Source organism: Dermacentor albipictus, chromosome 9 (genome assembly GCF_038994185.2).
Source record: "Dermacentor albipictus isolate Rhodes 1998 colony chromosome 9, USDA_Dalb.pri_finalv2, whole genome shotgun sequence".
Lineage (NCBI taxonomy): Eukaryota > Metazoa > Arthropoda > Arachnida > Ixodida > Ixodidae > Dermacentor > Dermacentor albipictus.
Genome location: NC_091829.1, coordinates 102869375 through 102883674, shown reverse-complemented (window position 1 = coordinate 102883674; position 14300 = coordinate 102869375). Strand labels below are relative to the sequence as shown.

At 46.2% G+C, this 14300-nt stretch overlaps 1 protein-coding gene across 2 annotated transcripts in view; it reads left to right on the top strand.

Moving 5' to 3' along the window:
• LOC135896813 (phospholipid-transporting ATPase ABCA3-like) overlaps window positions 1-14300 on the top strand; it is a 335034-nt gene that overhangs the window by 204250 nt on the left and 116484 nt on the right. For both annotated transcript variants that reach the window (XM_070525172.1, XM_070525173.1), the window contains exons 17-18: window positions 9729-10150; window positions 11219-11344. In XM_070525172.1, coding sequence (XP_070381273.1) covers window positions 9729-10150; window positions 11219-11344 — 548 coding nt within the window. The remainder of the gene's footprint in view (window positions 1-9728; window positions 10151-11218; window positions 11345-14300) is intronic.

Below are 14300 nucleotides of genomic sequence, written 5' to 3'. Positions count from 1 at the left end.
CTCGCGGACAACTTCTATGGCTATGAAGGGAAGGCTACGGAGGAAAAGTGCGCAAGAATGAGAGCGCTTCTGAGAAGAGTCCCGCATTTTAAATTACGTTAGTTTAGGCTGCAAAAGACAAAACTTCAACACCTTATTAGCAACAATTAAAGATTGGCTGCTGCTTACCTCAGCTCACCCTGGATAATAATTACAGTTAAATCAGAAGTTAACCAAGCGAAACGACGCTTGGTTAACGTCTGATTTAGCTGTAATTATAATATTTAGGTATACAGTCATCGTTAAGCCAGGTTTGACGTGTGTGCCTAGGTCGCTTGCTATACATGACTGTGATTAGGCTGGGGTAGACACGCATCGTTCGACAGTGCCACGCCTCTTGTGCCACAGGAAAAGCGCATGTGCTGGACATGCAAAGACACGCCGCGAACATGCGCAACCTCGAAGCACAAACGGACAGGGCGTGAACACGGTCGCTACATTCATCTCGGCGGTGCGGCGCATGTTCCGTGCCGAATCCTCCCCAGTGAAGCAGTTCGCCGGGCGATATCCGCGGGGTGGTCAGAAGTAGCTTGGTGACGACGACTCAAACCCTGCAGCTCCCACCCAACGCTCGGAGAAGACGGCCCCGCTTTCCTCTCTTTCACGCTCCCTCCTCGAGGCTGCGCCGCCTACACCGCTCGAGCGCAGCAACGGCGCCAACATGCGTTCCTCCTCGCTCCGTAGACGCTGCTCAAGCGAAAATGGCGCTGGAGCACGACTCTGAACAAACGAAGCCGGCGCGAGGTCCCACGTGATGCTATTAGGCCAACAGCGATGCGGCGTCGGCCTCGGTCAGAGCGCGCGAGGAGGAAGCGGCACTCTTCTCAAGCGAAAATGGCGGTGAAGCACGACTGTAAACATAGAGGAACGAAACTGAGGAGAGGCCCTACCCCCTCCGCGCGCTAGGAGAAATTCGTGGAGGAAATGACGTAGAAGGTTTCGCTCTTTTTTTCATATTTTTTTTATATATTCGCCATGGCGGCCACGCCTTTCGGACCGCAATGGCGGCTTTGTTTTGGTTCTTTGCGCTCACACGTGTTGCTCCGTAGGTTTCGTACCGTGGCAAAGGCGCTGTGCGGGGAGGTTCACGTTGGTCTCCGTGTTTTGTTGCCCTGCGTTAGCTGGACCATGCTATCCCGGATTTCGCTATGGCCAGGTGGGACACGAGGAACTACAGTTCATGAAATGAACGCGCATGCAACGCTGTACGCAATGTACCGCACCACAACAATGGCAACGGACGAAGGAACATCCGCGGGAAATATTTCTCTCTTTGGAAGACTCATGCTAACGTGCTAACGATTGTTTAGTATTGATGCTGAGCGCGCGCATCCGAGCACCACGGTTGCGCGCAGCGCCGCGTGGTTTCTCGATAAATGTAAACAAGAGAGGAGAGCTGGCCTGATAGGCGGAGCAATGCCATGAGCAACGCCAACTTCTGTCTTCACTTTAGCTTCACAAAGAGTGACGTCAGGGCCTCTCCTGAGTTTCCTTCCTCCGTGACTGTAAACAAGCAAAGCCGGCGCGGCGCACCCAAGTGATGCTATTAGGCCAATAGGGATGAGGCATCGGCCTGGGCCAGAGCGCGCGAGGAGGAGGCGGCACTCTTCTCAAGTGAAAATTGCGTTGAATCACGACTGTAAACAAACGAAGCCGGCGCGAGGGCCCACGTGATGCTATTGGGACAATAGCGACGCGGCCTCGGCCAGAGCGCGCGACGAAGAGGCGGCATTCTTCAAAGCATGTCGCCACTTTACGAAGTTTAAGGAGCTTTGCTCGAAGCCAGGCGCGCGGCGAGTGACGTTGCGAGGTGCGGACCCAGCTGTGGAGAGCGCATGCGTCTTGTCAAGTGATGCGTTCTCAAGGCTACGGCGCAGCTGGGGTCAAACGAAGGTCAAATTCACGGCGACGGCGACACTGTGCTCGACGACGTTAGTAAAGCTTTTGCTTTAAGAAGACGAAACAAACCACTGAATGCAAAGGTTTACTTATTCAGCGGCTTTTCCTTTCCGCGTCTGCGCGAACGCGAAAGCGTCACGTGGTAGCTCCGTCCATTCAGCGTCTGTTACGAGCAAGCAAAAACACTTTCAAACGTTGGCGAACTACTTGGCATTGCAACCATGTGCAGAAGCTTCCGCCCCTGTAGCCTTGGCTTCACAGCCTCAGAAAGTTGTCCGGAAGTATAGTGAGCATTGAAAGTATAGCATGACTCTTAGACTAGTTGAAAAATTCACATGTCGTTTCTGTGCAAAGCAAAATTACTGACAACGTGATTGCAAAAGCTATTAAGGTCCGGCTGGCAAATGCCCGAATGTTTTTTTTTTTTGGCCGTTGATGATACAATTCAGGTCATACACTTTGTCGTTGCCCAACATGCGCAATTATCTGTAGTCGTTGTTGTCCTCTGCTGTTCCAACGTTGTCTAAGCAATAGGTCACCTTGCATCATATTGAACCCGGCGCCGACCCTCTTATGTTATCGGCATACGTAGTTACTGATGTCGCTTTCAACTTATCACACGTAGCCACGAGAAATTATGCATCTTACACTTGAACCTTTCCTTCTTCCCTCTCCCGACGTCTTCCTTTTTTTCTTTCAAATTTTCCCTCTTGACGGACTATAGTGTTGTCGCAAATTCTGTTGCATTTTCATGCTTCTCAAACTTTCTTGCAAACCAAAATGCTGCAAAATATGAAACGCGTACGCCAGTGAAAGGTCTATTGGGGAAACTGTTATCCATCTATGTACACACCTGACGAGTTTTTCCAGAATTGATATTGGCGGACTGCGGTGTGGCAATACGAAACTGAAATCACCACCGGATGTTGTGCTCTTTCTTCTATGCACCCATTGTGTCCCGTTGATAGGCTGTTATAAAAAATACCAAGCTGCATGATAAAAAAGCAAGATTTTGGCCATTCATTTGGTTCACATGGCTTTACATCCTTGTAATGCAAATCGCCCAGCTAATCTCTTTCATTAGTTGTTCATGAGGCATTGGTAATGTTATAGAAAAAGAAGCTAGCAGACTTACGTGACTTTGCAGAATCAGAACCATATTTCCATCGAAACTGTTTCTTTAGGCAGTTTCAATAAAAACTTCAGTTGCCTGTAGTTAGGTAATAAAATTTTAAACTTTCCCTTATACAACTGGTCCGAGTGAAACTTTATAGAGCGTATAAATTTTCGGGCGTGTTGTAAAAAAATGTTTTAGTTGAAATAATTCATCGACAAACATTTTACTTTGTGAGGCCATACTTTTCCCTTTTCCTTTAACCTAAACGGGATCTGGTCACCGCTTGCAGTGTGACTAGGGTTGGAGGCTGAGTTTGGCGTTGTTCCTAAAACAGTTCGAACCCTCTAGCTAACCTGCATACACAACACACTGCTGAGGTCGTAATTTGCCCGCAAACCTCGCCACTGCGTTTGCACGTTACCTATACATTGCCTATGCATTTCAACACGGAGAAACTAGGTGCCTTTTGTTGTTCGCCGCGGATGCCCGGGCAACCTGCATCGAATCTCGTATAACGCTAAAAGAGAGAAGGAAAACGAGTGTTTGGTAAAACCTTGCTAAACTTGTATTCAAGCCAGGAACGTTGTGGCCTTGTCACTCACTGCACCAAAAATGACCCCCCCCCCCCCCCTCGCACCGCTTCCCAGCAAAGAAGAACTTGATGTAAAATAAGCTATCTAATCTTGGAAGCATAACTGATAGCGGCAGTTATTACACTTTGGAATATTTATTTTTTCTCGAGTGGAGTGTGCATGCCAGAGGAATAAAACTTGCTACACATATTTGCCGTATATCCTCTCTCCTATTTTTGCTACATCTAATCCTAATGCAACTTGTTTTTCTGCCCGAGAAAAAGGCAGTATTTGGTGCACTCGCAAAAACAGTCTAAACATCTCAGAATGCTAGCATGCGCAACCCATTGAAGAAAGCTCAATAAAGCTACCCACTTTCAATTTTGCCTACACATCACCCATTGCCTGTCACTTACTTCTGACAAGCAGAAACAAGGTATACTACGTACTATATTTCAAGGGATTCACAAGGCATTAACATTTCTTTTTCTGGGAAAGCATTACGAGAAAAATGTTCGTCGCAACCACCCGGAAGGTGTTTCTCATTCCATTCGCGAAATTATTATTTTTTGAGCCGTGGAAATGCCTAAAACACTTAGAAATGTCGAAGCGCACCGTATATAAACTAGCCATACCCTCACACCAAATCCAAGAAGTAGTTACACTCATCAAGGCTAAAAACGCGTTCGCGGTCCCAAATAATTATTCGTCGTGAGCAAGCCATGCCCTTTCGCGCTTATCAAAACGAAGCTGCTATAGTGAAAGAAGACAAACAATATTTTTTTAGTTTTTTTAAAGAGCGAGTGCTTTTTATAGGCGTTGCAGTAAACAAATGGACACTCGGCGAGGAGATGGAGAAGGTCATCCACGTCCACCTCTGTTTGAAATGCGGATTTTCTTTTAAAAACTAATTGTATAAAAAGCTAACTCTCGAAAAAAAAGGAAACAAGATGAGCATGTTGCCTACACTGCCGTGAAGCCCTTGCTTCACATGCAGCATCGAAAACCAGCGTGAAGACTCCGCAGGTCATGCATGAAAGCAGAAAGTGTGCCAGCGGTTTTTTTTTTTTTTACACACGGAACTATGAAGCGTGTTGTTGTCAGTTGGACGAAATTTTAAAATATTGTCTGTGGTAGATAACACAATTTTAAACCTTGATTTAAATTACTTGATTATGCGGCCATTACTCTTCGGAGAACTGAAACTGCTGATTTGAATAATTAGGATAATTACGGCCAATTAGATTTCAATGAGTTACATTACGGCAAATTTGTATCCACAACCCAGGGCTACTACAGTTTCGAGCTATTGATTTTCCATGTGTACCACGACATGCATTTGCTGTGCAGTTACACTTGTGTTTTAGTGCATATTAAACAGCGTTTTCTTTTAAAAAGTGTAACTTGAACGCCAACGCATCTTGCCAGACCTTTCGGAAGTTAATGTAGAGTTCTAGAATTGGGTACCCAAGTGCCTTGGCAACCTCGAAAAATTTCGGGCTGGAAGTATGCATGCGCAGAGCCCAAGCCAGCGTTGAGTTCTTCCTTTCGCGTTGATTCAAGACCCAGAAATCGGAGACTAGCGAGGCTCCCCAAGCAGTGTTGTGTCTAAAACAGCATGTGTTCAGTGGCTATGGTGTTAGGCTGCTGAGCACGAGGTCGCGGGATTGAATCCCGGCCATGGCAGCACATTTCGGTGGGGGCGAATACACCCGTGTACTTAGATTCAACTCCACGTTAAAGAACCCCAGGTGGTCGAAATGTTCGGAGTCCTCCACTACGGCGTGCTCATATTCAGAAACTGCTTTTGGCACGTAAAACTAATTAATTTTTTAAATTTTAAAACAGCATAGCTAACTTGTTGTACTAACGCAGTGATTACGTTTATTACGTTTTATTGTTTGTCGTTTTTGCTCAAAAATACATTCTGTTCGTTTTCACTTTCACACACAAAAAAATATTTTTTGCGTTCAAACAACCTTTTTCTGTACTTCGACGTCGCGCGCACTCGACGAAACGCTGTCTGTATTTGACCCATTTCCCAAACTCAGCTGCTCGTGTAAAACTCTGAGCAGCCTACACAACTCGGACTCAGAGTCTTGAGTCCCCAATTCTACAACTCTCGAATATGTCGATCCGGGCGTAGTCATGAGGATTTGTTCCAAGTAGCTGTGCCTTGCATACTCCTATATTTCGTTAACTGAAAAATGGCAGACTCGCCCGAAAGACGAAGTATCGATAGCGATAGCAAATTAGTAAATAGCTCGTCAAAGTGAAGATATTAGTGTTATCGGCCGTATAAAGATGCAAACGTTCGCTTACTAACTCAGTTGACAAGTGCGGTGTCACTCGCACACAGGTAAACAAAGAAAAATCTCGCTCGATGACCGCAGAAACTCGCTGTCAAGACGGTGGAATGAGGAAACGCGGCAGCAGCAACGAGAGAATTGCCTTTTTTGTGCTGTCTCTCGTTTCAACGCGAACTAAACGTCGAAGGCACAGTGCATTAGAAGCTCCCGACAGTCGGCGTGGCATACTTGTCCACATCACAGATCGGTGTGAAGACGAGGAGGGCGCGGGCTCGCAGTTTGCGCATGTCGCAGATCGCTTTCACGAAACGCTGCCCACGCGGCCGCGCCGTAAGCAGCAGCCGACGGAGCAAAACAGACCCCCCCCCCCCCCCCCGTGCCTTGTGCGCCATAGAAGTCAGTGTGCTCCCGCCCTGCCTTCCTCCGTCGCGCGTGCGAGACTGAGCCGCGATTGCCTTGTAAAATTGTAAAAAAAGCCTCGCAGATTTTTTACTCGCACATACAGCGTACGGCGTGCGGCGACGCTGTTATCGTGTTTGCACTTGATAGGGAACACCACGGCGACGGCAGAAATGCGCCTGAAGTGTCCGTGTAATTGATATCGCAACAATACGTGAGCAATGTAAATAATGTGAGCAATGTAAGTGAGGCAAAGCAAAAGGGTGGGTATAAAAATGGATCTGCAGAAAACTAAAGTAATGTTTAACAGTCTCGGGAAGAGAACAGCAGTTTACGATAGGTAGCGAGGCACAGGAATTGGTAAGGGAATACGTCTACTTCTGACAGGTAGTGACCGCCAATCGGGATCATGCGACTGAAATAATCAGAAAATTGAGAATGGGTTGGGGTGCGTTTGGCAGGCATTCTCAGATCATGAACAGCAGGTTGCCATTATCTATCAAGAGAAAAGTGTTAACAGCTGTGTCTTACCAGTACTCACGTACGGGGCAGAAACCTGGAGGCTTACGAAAAGAGTTCTATTTAAATTGAGGACGATGCAACTAGCCATGGAAAGAAGAAGGATGGTTGTAACATTAAGGGATAAGTAAAGAGTAGATTGGGTGAGGGAACTAACGGGAGTTAATGACATGTTAGTTGAAATCAATACAAAGAAATCGGCATGGGCAGGACATGTAATGGGGAGGGAAGATAACCGCTGATCATTAAGGGTTACGGACTGGATTCCAAAGGAAGGGAAGCGTGGCTGGGAGTGGCAGAAAGTTAGGGCAGGCGGATGAGATTAAGAAGATTGCAGGGACAACATGGCCACAATTATTACATGACCGGTGTAGTGAGAAGTACGGGAGAGGCGTTTGCCCTGCAGTGGGCGTAACCAGGCTGATGATGATGATGATGAATTTAAATCATTAGAACAGCAAATAATGTCTTTATGTTAATTATTGAATTAGGAATGTTTGATTTCTCGTACAAGTAATGGCCGCCTCAACAAGTTATTTATCTCAAGGATTAGAAATGTGCTATCAGCCACAGTCAATTATTAGGCAATTTGGTGTAGCATAAAAAAACAAATATAGAAAAACCCTATATGTTTTCGAGTGAGCAACAATTTCGTCTTGCCGTGACGTAGATGTGACGGCGGGCGACAGTTTGCTGGAAGTCGATAGAATGGCGCTGCTCATCTCTAACAACCCTTATTTCGTGCAGTCAAGAGAAACACATCTCCAGGGCTATGCTTTCGCTAAGCACTAGCATCGAAAACATTTGCGGAATCGAAAGTGTACATCGCAGAGGCCACCTTTTCTATACCACATGCAGGCACGTACCCAGGATACTTTTACGGGGGGGTGGGGGGGGGGGGGCAATCCGAGGTAACTTTTCCATGCAAATGAAGGGGGTTCCATTACTAGTACAAATGTTAATAACGCCCACCATTCGCCATAGAAACACCTAAACCCGCAAAAAAAAAGTGAAATAAGATGTATTCTACGGGTACGCCTATGCGATACACCTCTCCTTTACTTGACAAACAAAGAACCACGTCACATGGACTCGCGCAGCAAAGAAGCGCAGGAAGAACACTGCCAAGAAAAAGCAAAGAAGCGAAAGTGTAAAATAAAGATTACTTTAGTAGAATAGAACTTAAAAAAGAAACAGCAGTTTGCAACAAAGCCCAATGACCGCGCGAAGTTTGTTTACTCCACCAGCCAATCACAGAAGCAAACAAAATGGTCGTCATGCGGCCCCTTCAAAAAGGCGTCGCACTTGATACCTCCAGAGCGTCTACTGTTCCTGAAGAGTCTTCATCGGCGGAACCAATGAGCTGTGCAACAGACATGAACAAAATGTATGGAGTTTGAGCATTTCAATCTTCAAAAGTGTGCGGTGCAGTTTATTTCACTGCTGCACCCGTCATACTCATGAAACTTCACTGCCCAACTGAAGTGAAACTTCACAACAAATAGTTGTAGCGAAGCAAGCATGTTATTTTTATTCAATAGAGAATTATGCATTCGCCATTCCACTATAATAGGCGAGTGAAAAGGTATAAAAGTATGCGCTAATAATTGAATTTGGCGGTTATGAGGGCGTGGACCGGGTTTCATTGCAGACATAAGTTTATCCGACTATAGTAGCGTTTGTAGAATTAGCTCTGGAAGAATCATAGAGAAACGTATATTTGCGGCACAATCGCAGTTCTTATGGATCTTTCGTTTACTGCTTTAACAAGTTAAGTGCCACAACCGACTCGTTTTGTTATTTGGCAAGTTTGTAACGATGCGTGGCCGCCAGTCGCGGACAACCACGTATGGCGCAGGAAGCTGCGATTACAGACATACAGCGCTCACCCCGGAAGGTTAGAAACACACCTGCACAAGCAAAGCAGAGAAGTGGCTACGTTAGGCGGTTCGAATGATAACTGTAGAAGCGTCATTCAGAACACACGGGGTTGACTTCCACTTGCGGCGGCGTTTTCTCTATTTCGATTTTAAATAAGACGTTGGTCCATAAATATTTTGTATAAACGACGGGTAATATTGTTAATTTTCGCTTTTCCTTTCTGTTTGGCTGTTGCCTTGGCTCTCTCCCTTAGTAGATCGCTTAATTTCTCAAATCCTTGCGACTCTTGTTTCCAGTTGCCAATTTTGCACGAAAAGAGCTGTACAATTAGGGAAAAACCAAACGAGTAAACGGGTCACAGTCATATTGCCTATACGTTCAAGGGTTATTGCAGGGTTTGATGATGGACGCTGTGCCGCATTATCTTATTTTCCACCTTATTTACGCATATCACGGCGATATGGTTGCGAGAATCTGTCAGCGTCGCGGTAGCCGTTACTCGAGGAAATATTGAAGCAAAAGTAAAAGTTAAACTCAATTGGCGTTATCTCTTTCCACGTGCATACAGACCAACTGACCACAAACCGAATCCCTTGCCTGGTCCCTGGATCAGTCTAAACGAAGACGGTTGAACTAACGAAACAACAACGATGCGCGTGACCTTTGAATAGACGCTGACAACTGAGTGCCTCTCGAATTAATCGCGCGGGCACCGAATTGATGCGGAAACTGGGCTTCACATTTCAGGAGACGCCTATAACTACAGCCATCGAAAAGGACTGAAAAAGGCAGTAAAATGTTGACCGCCGAATGGCTGTCATCTCTGAACATTGATTTGACGGTTCTTTATGCATGTGTGTGAGAAGTGGTGGCGTAGGCGGGAAAGGGGGCGGGGGGTATGTGTCTTTCTTTCGAGGGGGCGAGCCCCCCTGCCCCCCCCCCCCTTTTCCTTGGGTCGTGCCTGAGCACACATCTGAACTCGCGTCCGCGCAGGATACGAATGATGGCCAACCCTACGAGCGCCGTCGCACTTCCCGTCGTGGTCAACCTGGTGGACACTGCTCGGCTGCGAGTTCTGACGGCCCAACCGACGGCGCTGATCGACGTCACCATCGCTTACCTGCCATCGGAAGATCTGCAAAAGGCTGTGGCCGTTGTTGCCTCACACTTCGTCGCTTTGCTAGAGTGGATGTTCTTCTTCGCTCTCACCTACTCGTTGGCCTTCGCCGCGTACTCCTCGTTTCCGGTGGCCGAGCGGCTGAGTGGAGCCCGAGACGTGCAGCTCATGACGGGAATCTCGGGGGCCGAGTTCATCTTCGCCCACTTTGTCTTCGACTTCCTTCACCACGCCCTGTTCAGCGTGCTGTGGGTCGCCATCCACTACGCTTTCATCTCCTACCCGTTGCGCTCGGCCGGTACGTTCTATGCGCTCTTTACGGACTTTTTTCGGGACGTCGATGTCGCGCCTATGGTTGCGCGCAGTCATTCACCCTGCCCACTCTCTCGAATAGTTACAAGTACCGCTGACATTTTAAAAATACCTAAAACTGAAATAGGGCAACGCTATGTACAAGGTATCTAAACTTTCTCATTGTTTGATATTTGTGTTCAGTCCTTGAATGCATATCTGTGCCTGTCTATGTTTTCACCGTTGATTTCCTTATTGTAACCTTTTTTTTTTACTGCCGCCCCGTAGGGGGGCTGCGCGCCCCTGTCAAGCTGCCGTTTGCTCGTGTAGCTTTTACCTGCAGCATCGTACATTCTTTTTTATGGGAAATGAACTTATTATTATTATTATTATTAAAAATTAAAGCAGCTATGGTGAAATTAACCTCAACAACATTTTTGCGTCATAATGCTTACTTCTTAAACTTCCTTTGTTTTAAGCCGAATAACCAAATGTTATCCTGTTCTTTTCCATTTTTTTGTTATTGCTGTTATTTCTTTATTCTACAAGTCCCAGCAGTTTATGTATTTGCTTTTTGGTCATGTGCATCATATCGATAGGACGGTCCTACAAGCCAACTGATGCTTTGACCGGCCTAATTATGTTGCTTTTATTTTTGAGGGCAATATATTATTATTATTATTATTATTATTATTATTATTATTATTATTATTATTATTATTATTATTATTATTATTATTGCACAGAGCAAGTCGGTCCTTGGCGTACCCCCACATGGAGCCCCGATACCAACGCATGTCTAGCTGTAACAGTTAACTCTAACAAGCCCAACGTGTCTCATTATTAATTGCTACCTTGATTTGGACGCCTGGAAAATTCTGTTGAAATTGACGTTAAGGAGAAAAACAAATTGAGTTGGTTCAGAATATTTCACTTCTACAGTGCCAAAAAGGTCACTGGTGCTGCGAGATGAGGTTGGTAAGCCGGAGAAAAGTGATGGTGATAATGTGTGATGATTACGAGTTTTGTGTCATACGCCCGTGCAAATATGTTGCATATTGTTTTCTTTCTATAGGCTTCTTCCTGCTCACTTTCTTGTCCGCTGGGCCTCTAGCAATCGCGTATGGCTACGTGACGGCGGATACCACAGAGACCGCAGGCTCTGCAGTGGGTCGGATTTTTACTACCTTCTTCGTTGGAGGTAAGCAGCAACAGTATCTGCAGGTCGCTGGTGACATTTAACGACGTATCCTCTGGCGCCCCTACACATTCTGATGAAGAAAGTTGTGGGTTAATTCGTTCAAGTGAGTCCACATGTGCTTAAGCGCAGAGGGGAAGCAAGGAAGGGCGTTGCGGAAGCTGGTACGTGCCGTCAAAGCAAATTGAAATACGAACAGGAATAAAAGATAATTGATCACAACGCCGGTTACGCGTCATGGCATGGCATTGCAATGTTATGCGCTCCTGTATACGGCTTCTAAGTAGGCTGCCGTTGCAAATGGACAGGATTGAAGCTTGCAGCAAGCTGCCGTTACAAATGCAAGCGCAAATTTGAAACCAGTTTCAACATGTTCGCGTTTGAATTAATCTAATGGTACACGCGATAAATGCTTGGATTTGTTATTGCAACAGTGAAACCACTCCAGCTGCTACAGAGATGGGTGGCCCACACTCTAATCTAATTTACACCATTTGTGTAACCATTTGCACCATTTACCATAGACCATTTACACCATCACTGCACGATAGTGTAAATTGGTCTTCGGCTCAAGCTCTCATAACCATAAACGTAAGGGTGTGAGGTATAAAAGGATTCACACCCTTAGGCACGCTTTATGGTGCAAAATAGCTTACACTGCAGATAACATGCAGCAAAACTGTGGATGTTACTGGCACGTTACATGCTCGACTTCATGAACCATACATTCTCATCTCATTGCATAAAGTGGTCGGCGTTCTTTCACCAGAAATGGTCCTTGTGACTATAAAGCACAATCACCATCATCATCAGGTGATGTAGATGACACCTTCCCTGTGATTCTGTTTCGCTAGAGACGTCACGCGAGTTTTCCATTGTCTTCCTTATCTGTGATGAAGGAGATGACCATCGGTGAGATTTTTTGTTTGCGGGATTTTAACGAAGCCAGGGGTGCTATTTTAGACGCCGGCAAATTCCTTTATGCTGTCGAACTCTGTAATGGCGGCATTTTCAGCTATCGAGAGACAATTAGCAGCTCCTTAGGCCAATCAGAACTGGGAAGGTGATGAATTCAACAACGTGGCGGAAGTCGCCGATGCAAAGGGCTATTTTGTAGCGACGTCTTTTTCGATTCATATGTATTTCGATAAGGCATTCGGACAGAAAGAGGCATCAGTACAAAATAGCGTTGCCAGAATAGCACCTTAGTGCCACAGTGAGTAGAAGCCAAGAAGGCCGCGCTCAATTACCACAGGTCATAGCTTTGGTTGTTTGCATGCTAGGGGATTACGCTTCCACTAAGTAAGTAACCCGACAATTTATACATGCAGACAAATGCACGAGAACAAGAAATGGAGATTTTTCCGTTTGTCGGGCTCCGTAGCAGTCCAGCGTATATCTGAATTCAGGTAACTGAATTGAGATGCCCTTAAAATTTCCCCGGCACAATTTTCGAAACACTTTTTACCTGGTGCAAGGACATCCATCATTAGAAAATTATGTGGATCCCACGCACAATTGGTATCGGTGTAAGGAATGCTTTGTATGCCATTTGCTTTGACTCACGATAATTAGCGGTAATGTTGCCGGCAAATGTGTAATTTCTTCAGCGTTTAGTCCAATATGACAGTGGTGAGTAGATGTTAAACGTTATCTTGCGGGCACCACTGCTCTTTGTCTGCGTAGTCCACAGAACACACAGGGAGGCGTGTTTGCTTGAGGCGTTGTGCGTCGTTGTTCATAATCTTTGATAGGGCTGACCATTATCATTGTCTCACATGGCGCAACCTGGCACGGCAGAAATATACAGAGGAACATTTTCTCAACAACGTCTAGTCAGCAAGGGGACTGCTGTGGCGCATTCTAGCGCTGGAAAGGAGCGTTAGGACATTCGTCATACGGACGCGGAAGCACAGCGTGATTCTTCACCAACGCTACCGGCAGAAACACCCGCTCTAAGCTCTCTCTTCAAGCTATCTACAATAATCTACAATATCTATGTGGTGTATTATTTAGGCTATCACAGCCCAGCACCTGCATTTTTCTCGCATGGGAAAGCAAGCCCAGCACGTGGAATGCGCACAACCTGCGAAACGCACAATCGCGCAGGCGCCGGTCGGGATGCGCGAAGGCGAGCGTCATCTGCAGATGCTGCATGAAAGCCAGAGGCATGCGCGAGCTACAATGCTATCTCGTAAACCTGTTCTAAAAAATTCTGTTCCAATTCTGCAGTGAGCCCTCCGCGATTGCTCGAAAAATTTTCTACACGCGCCCCACCGCACCTGTCTGTCACGTGACGTCACTAAAACCACAGAAACGCCCCGTTTTATACATGTGGACAGCGATTACTATTTAATGAATTTCAAATAAATATTTTTTGATTCGACGCCTTTTTTTTGCCCTTAGTAAAACAGGTGCCATTTGACCACTTGCTGTGGGACAAACGTCGTGGCGCTGCGCCTACTTCGCCTGGATGTCTCGCCACGTCAGAAAGCCACAAAAAATCACCGCGTGAAGGTGACTTGGGGCGCTGCAGTGTAAAACTATTCCAACTTTTCAATCAGCCCTTCAGATTGGTCGAAAACTTTTCTCAACCACCCCCGCCCCCTTCGCTTGTCACGCGACGTCACGAAAACCGCGATGGCTCCCCATCTGATATGACGCGAACACACTAATTATGCGTCAGTGCACTGAACAAAAAAAAGTTGTTACTTCTGATTCGACTCCTTTTAGCCATTAACCCTCGGATTATTGGTCAAAAGTTTTCTGGCTGCACCCACTTCACCGCCCTGTCACGCGATGTCTCAAAACCACGAAAACTCACCGAGTCAAAGTGACGTGTACGCGTTAAAGATGCATTAATATGCCGAAAAGAACTACATTTTTTCCTGAATAGCCGGTGACTGCCCCTTCACGAAAGGAATAGAGGATGGCCATCTGCCGATCGCTGTCGCGCTCA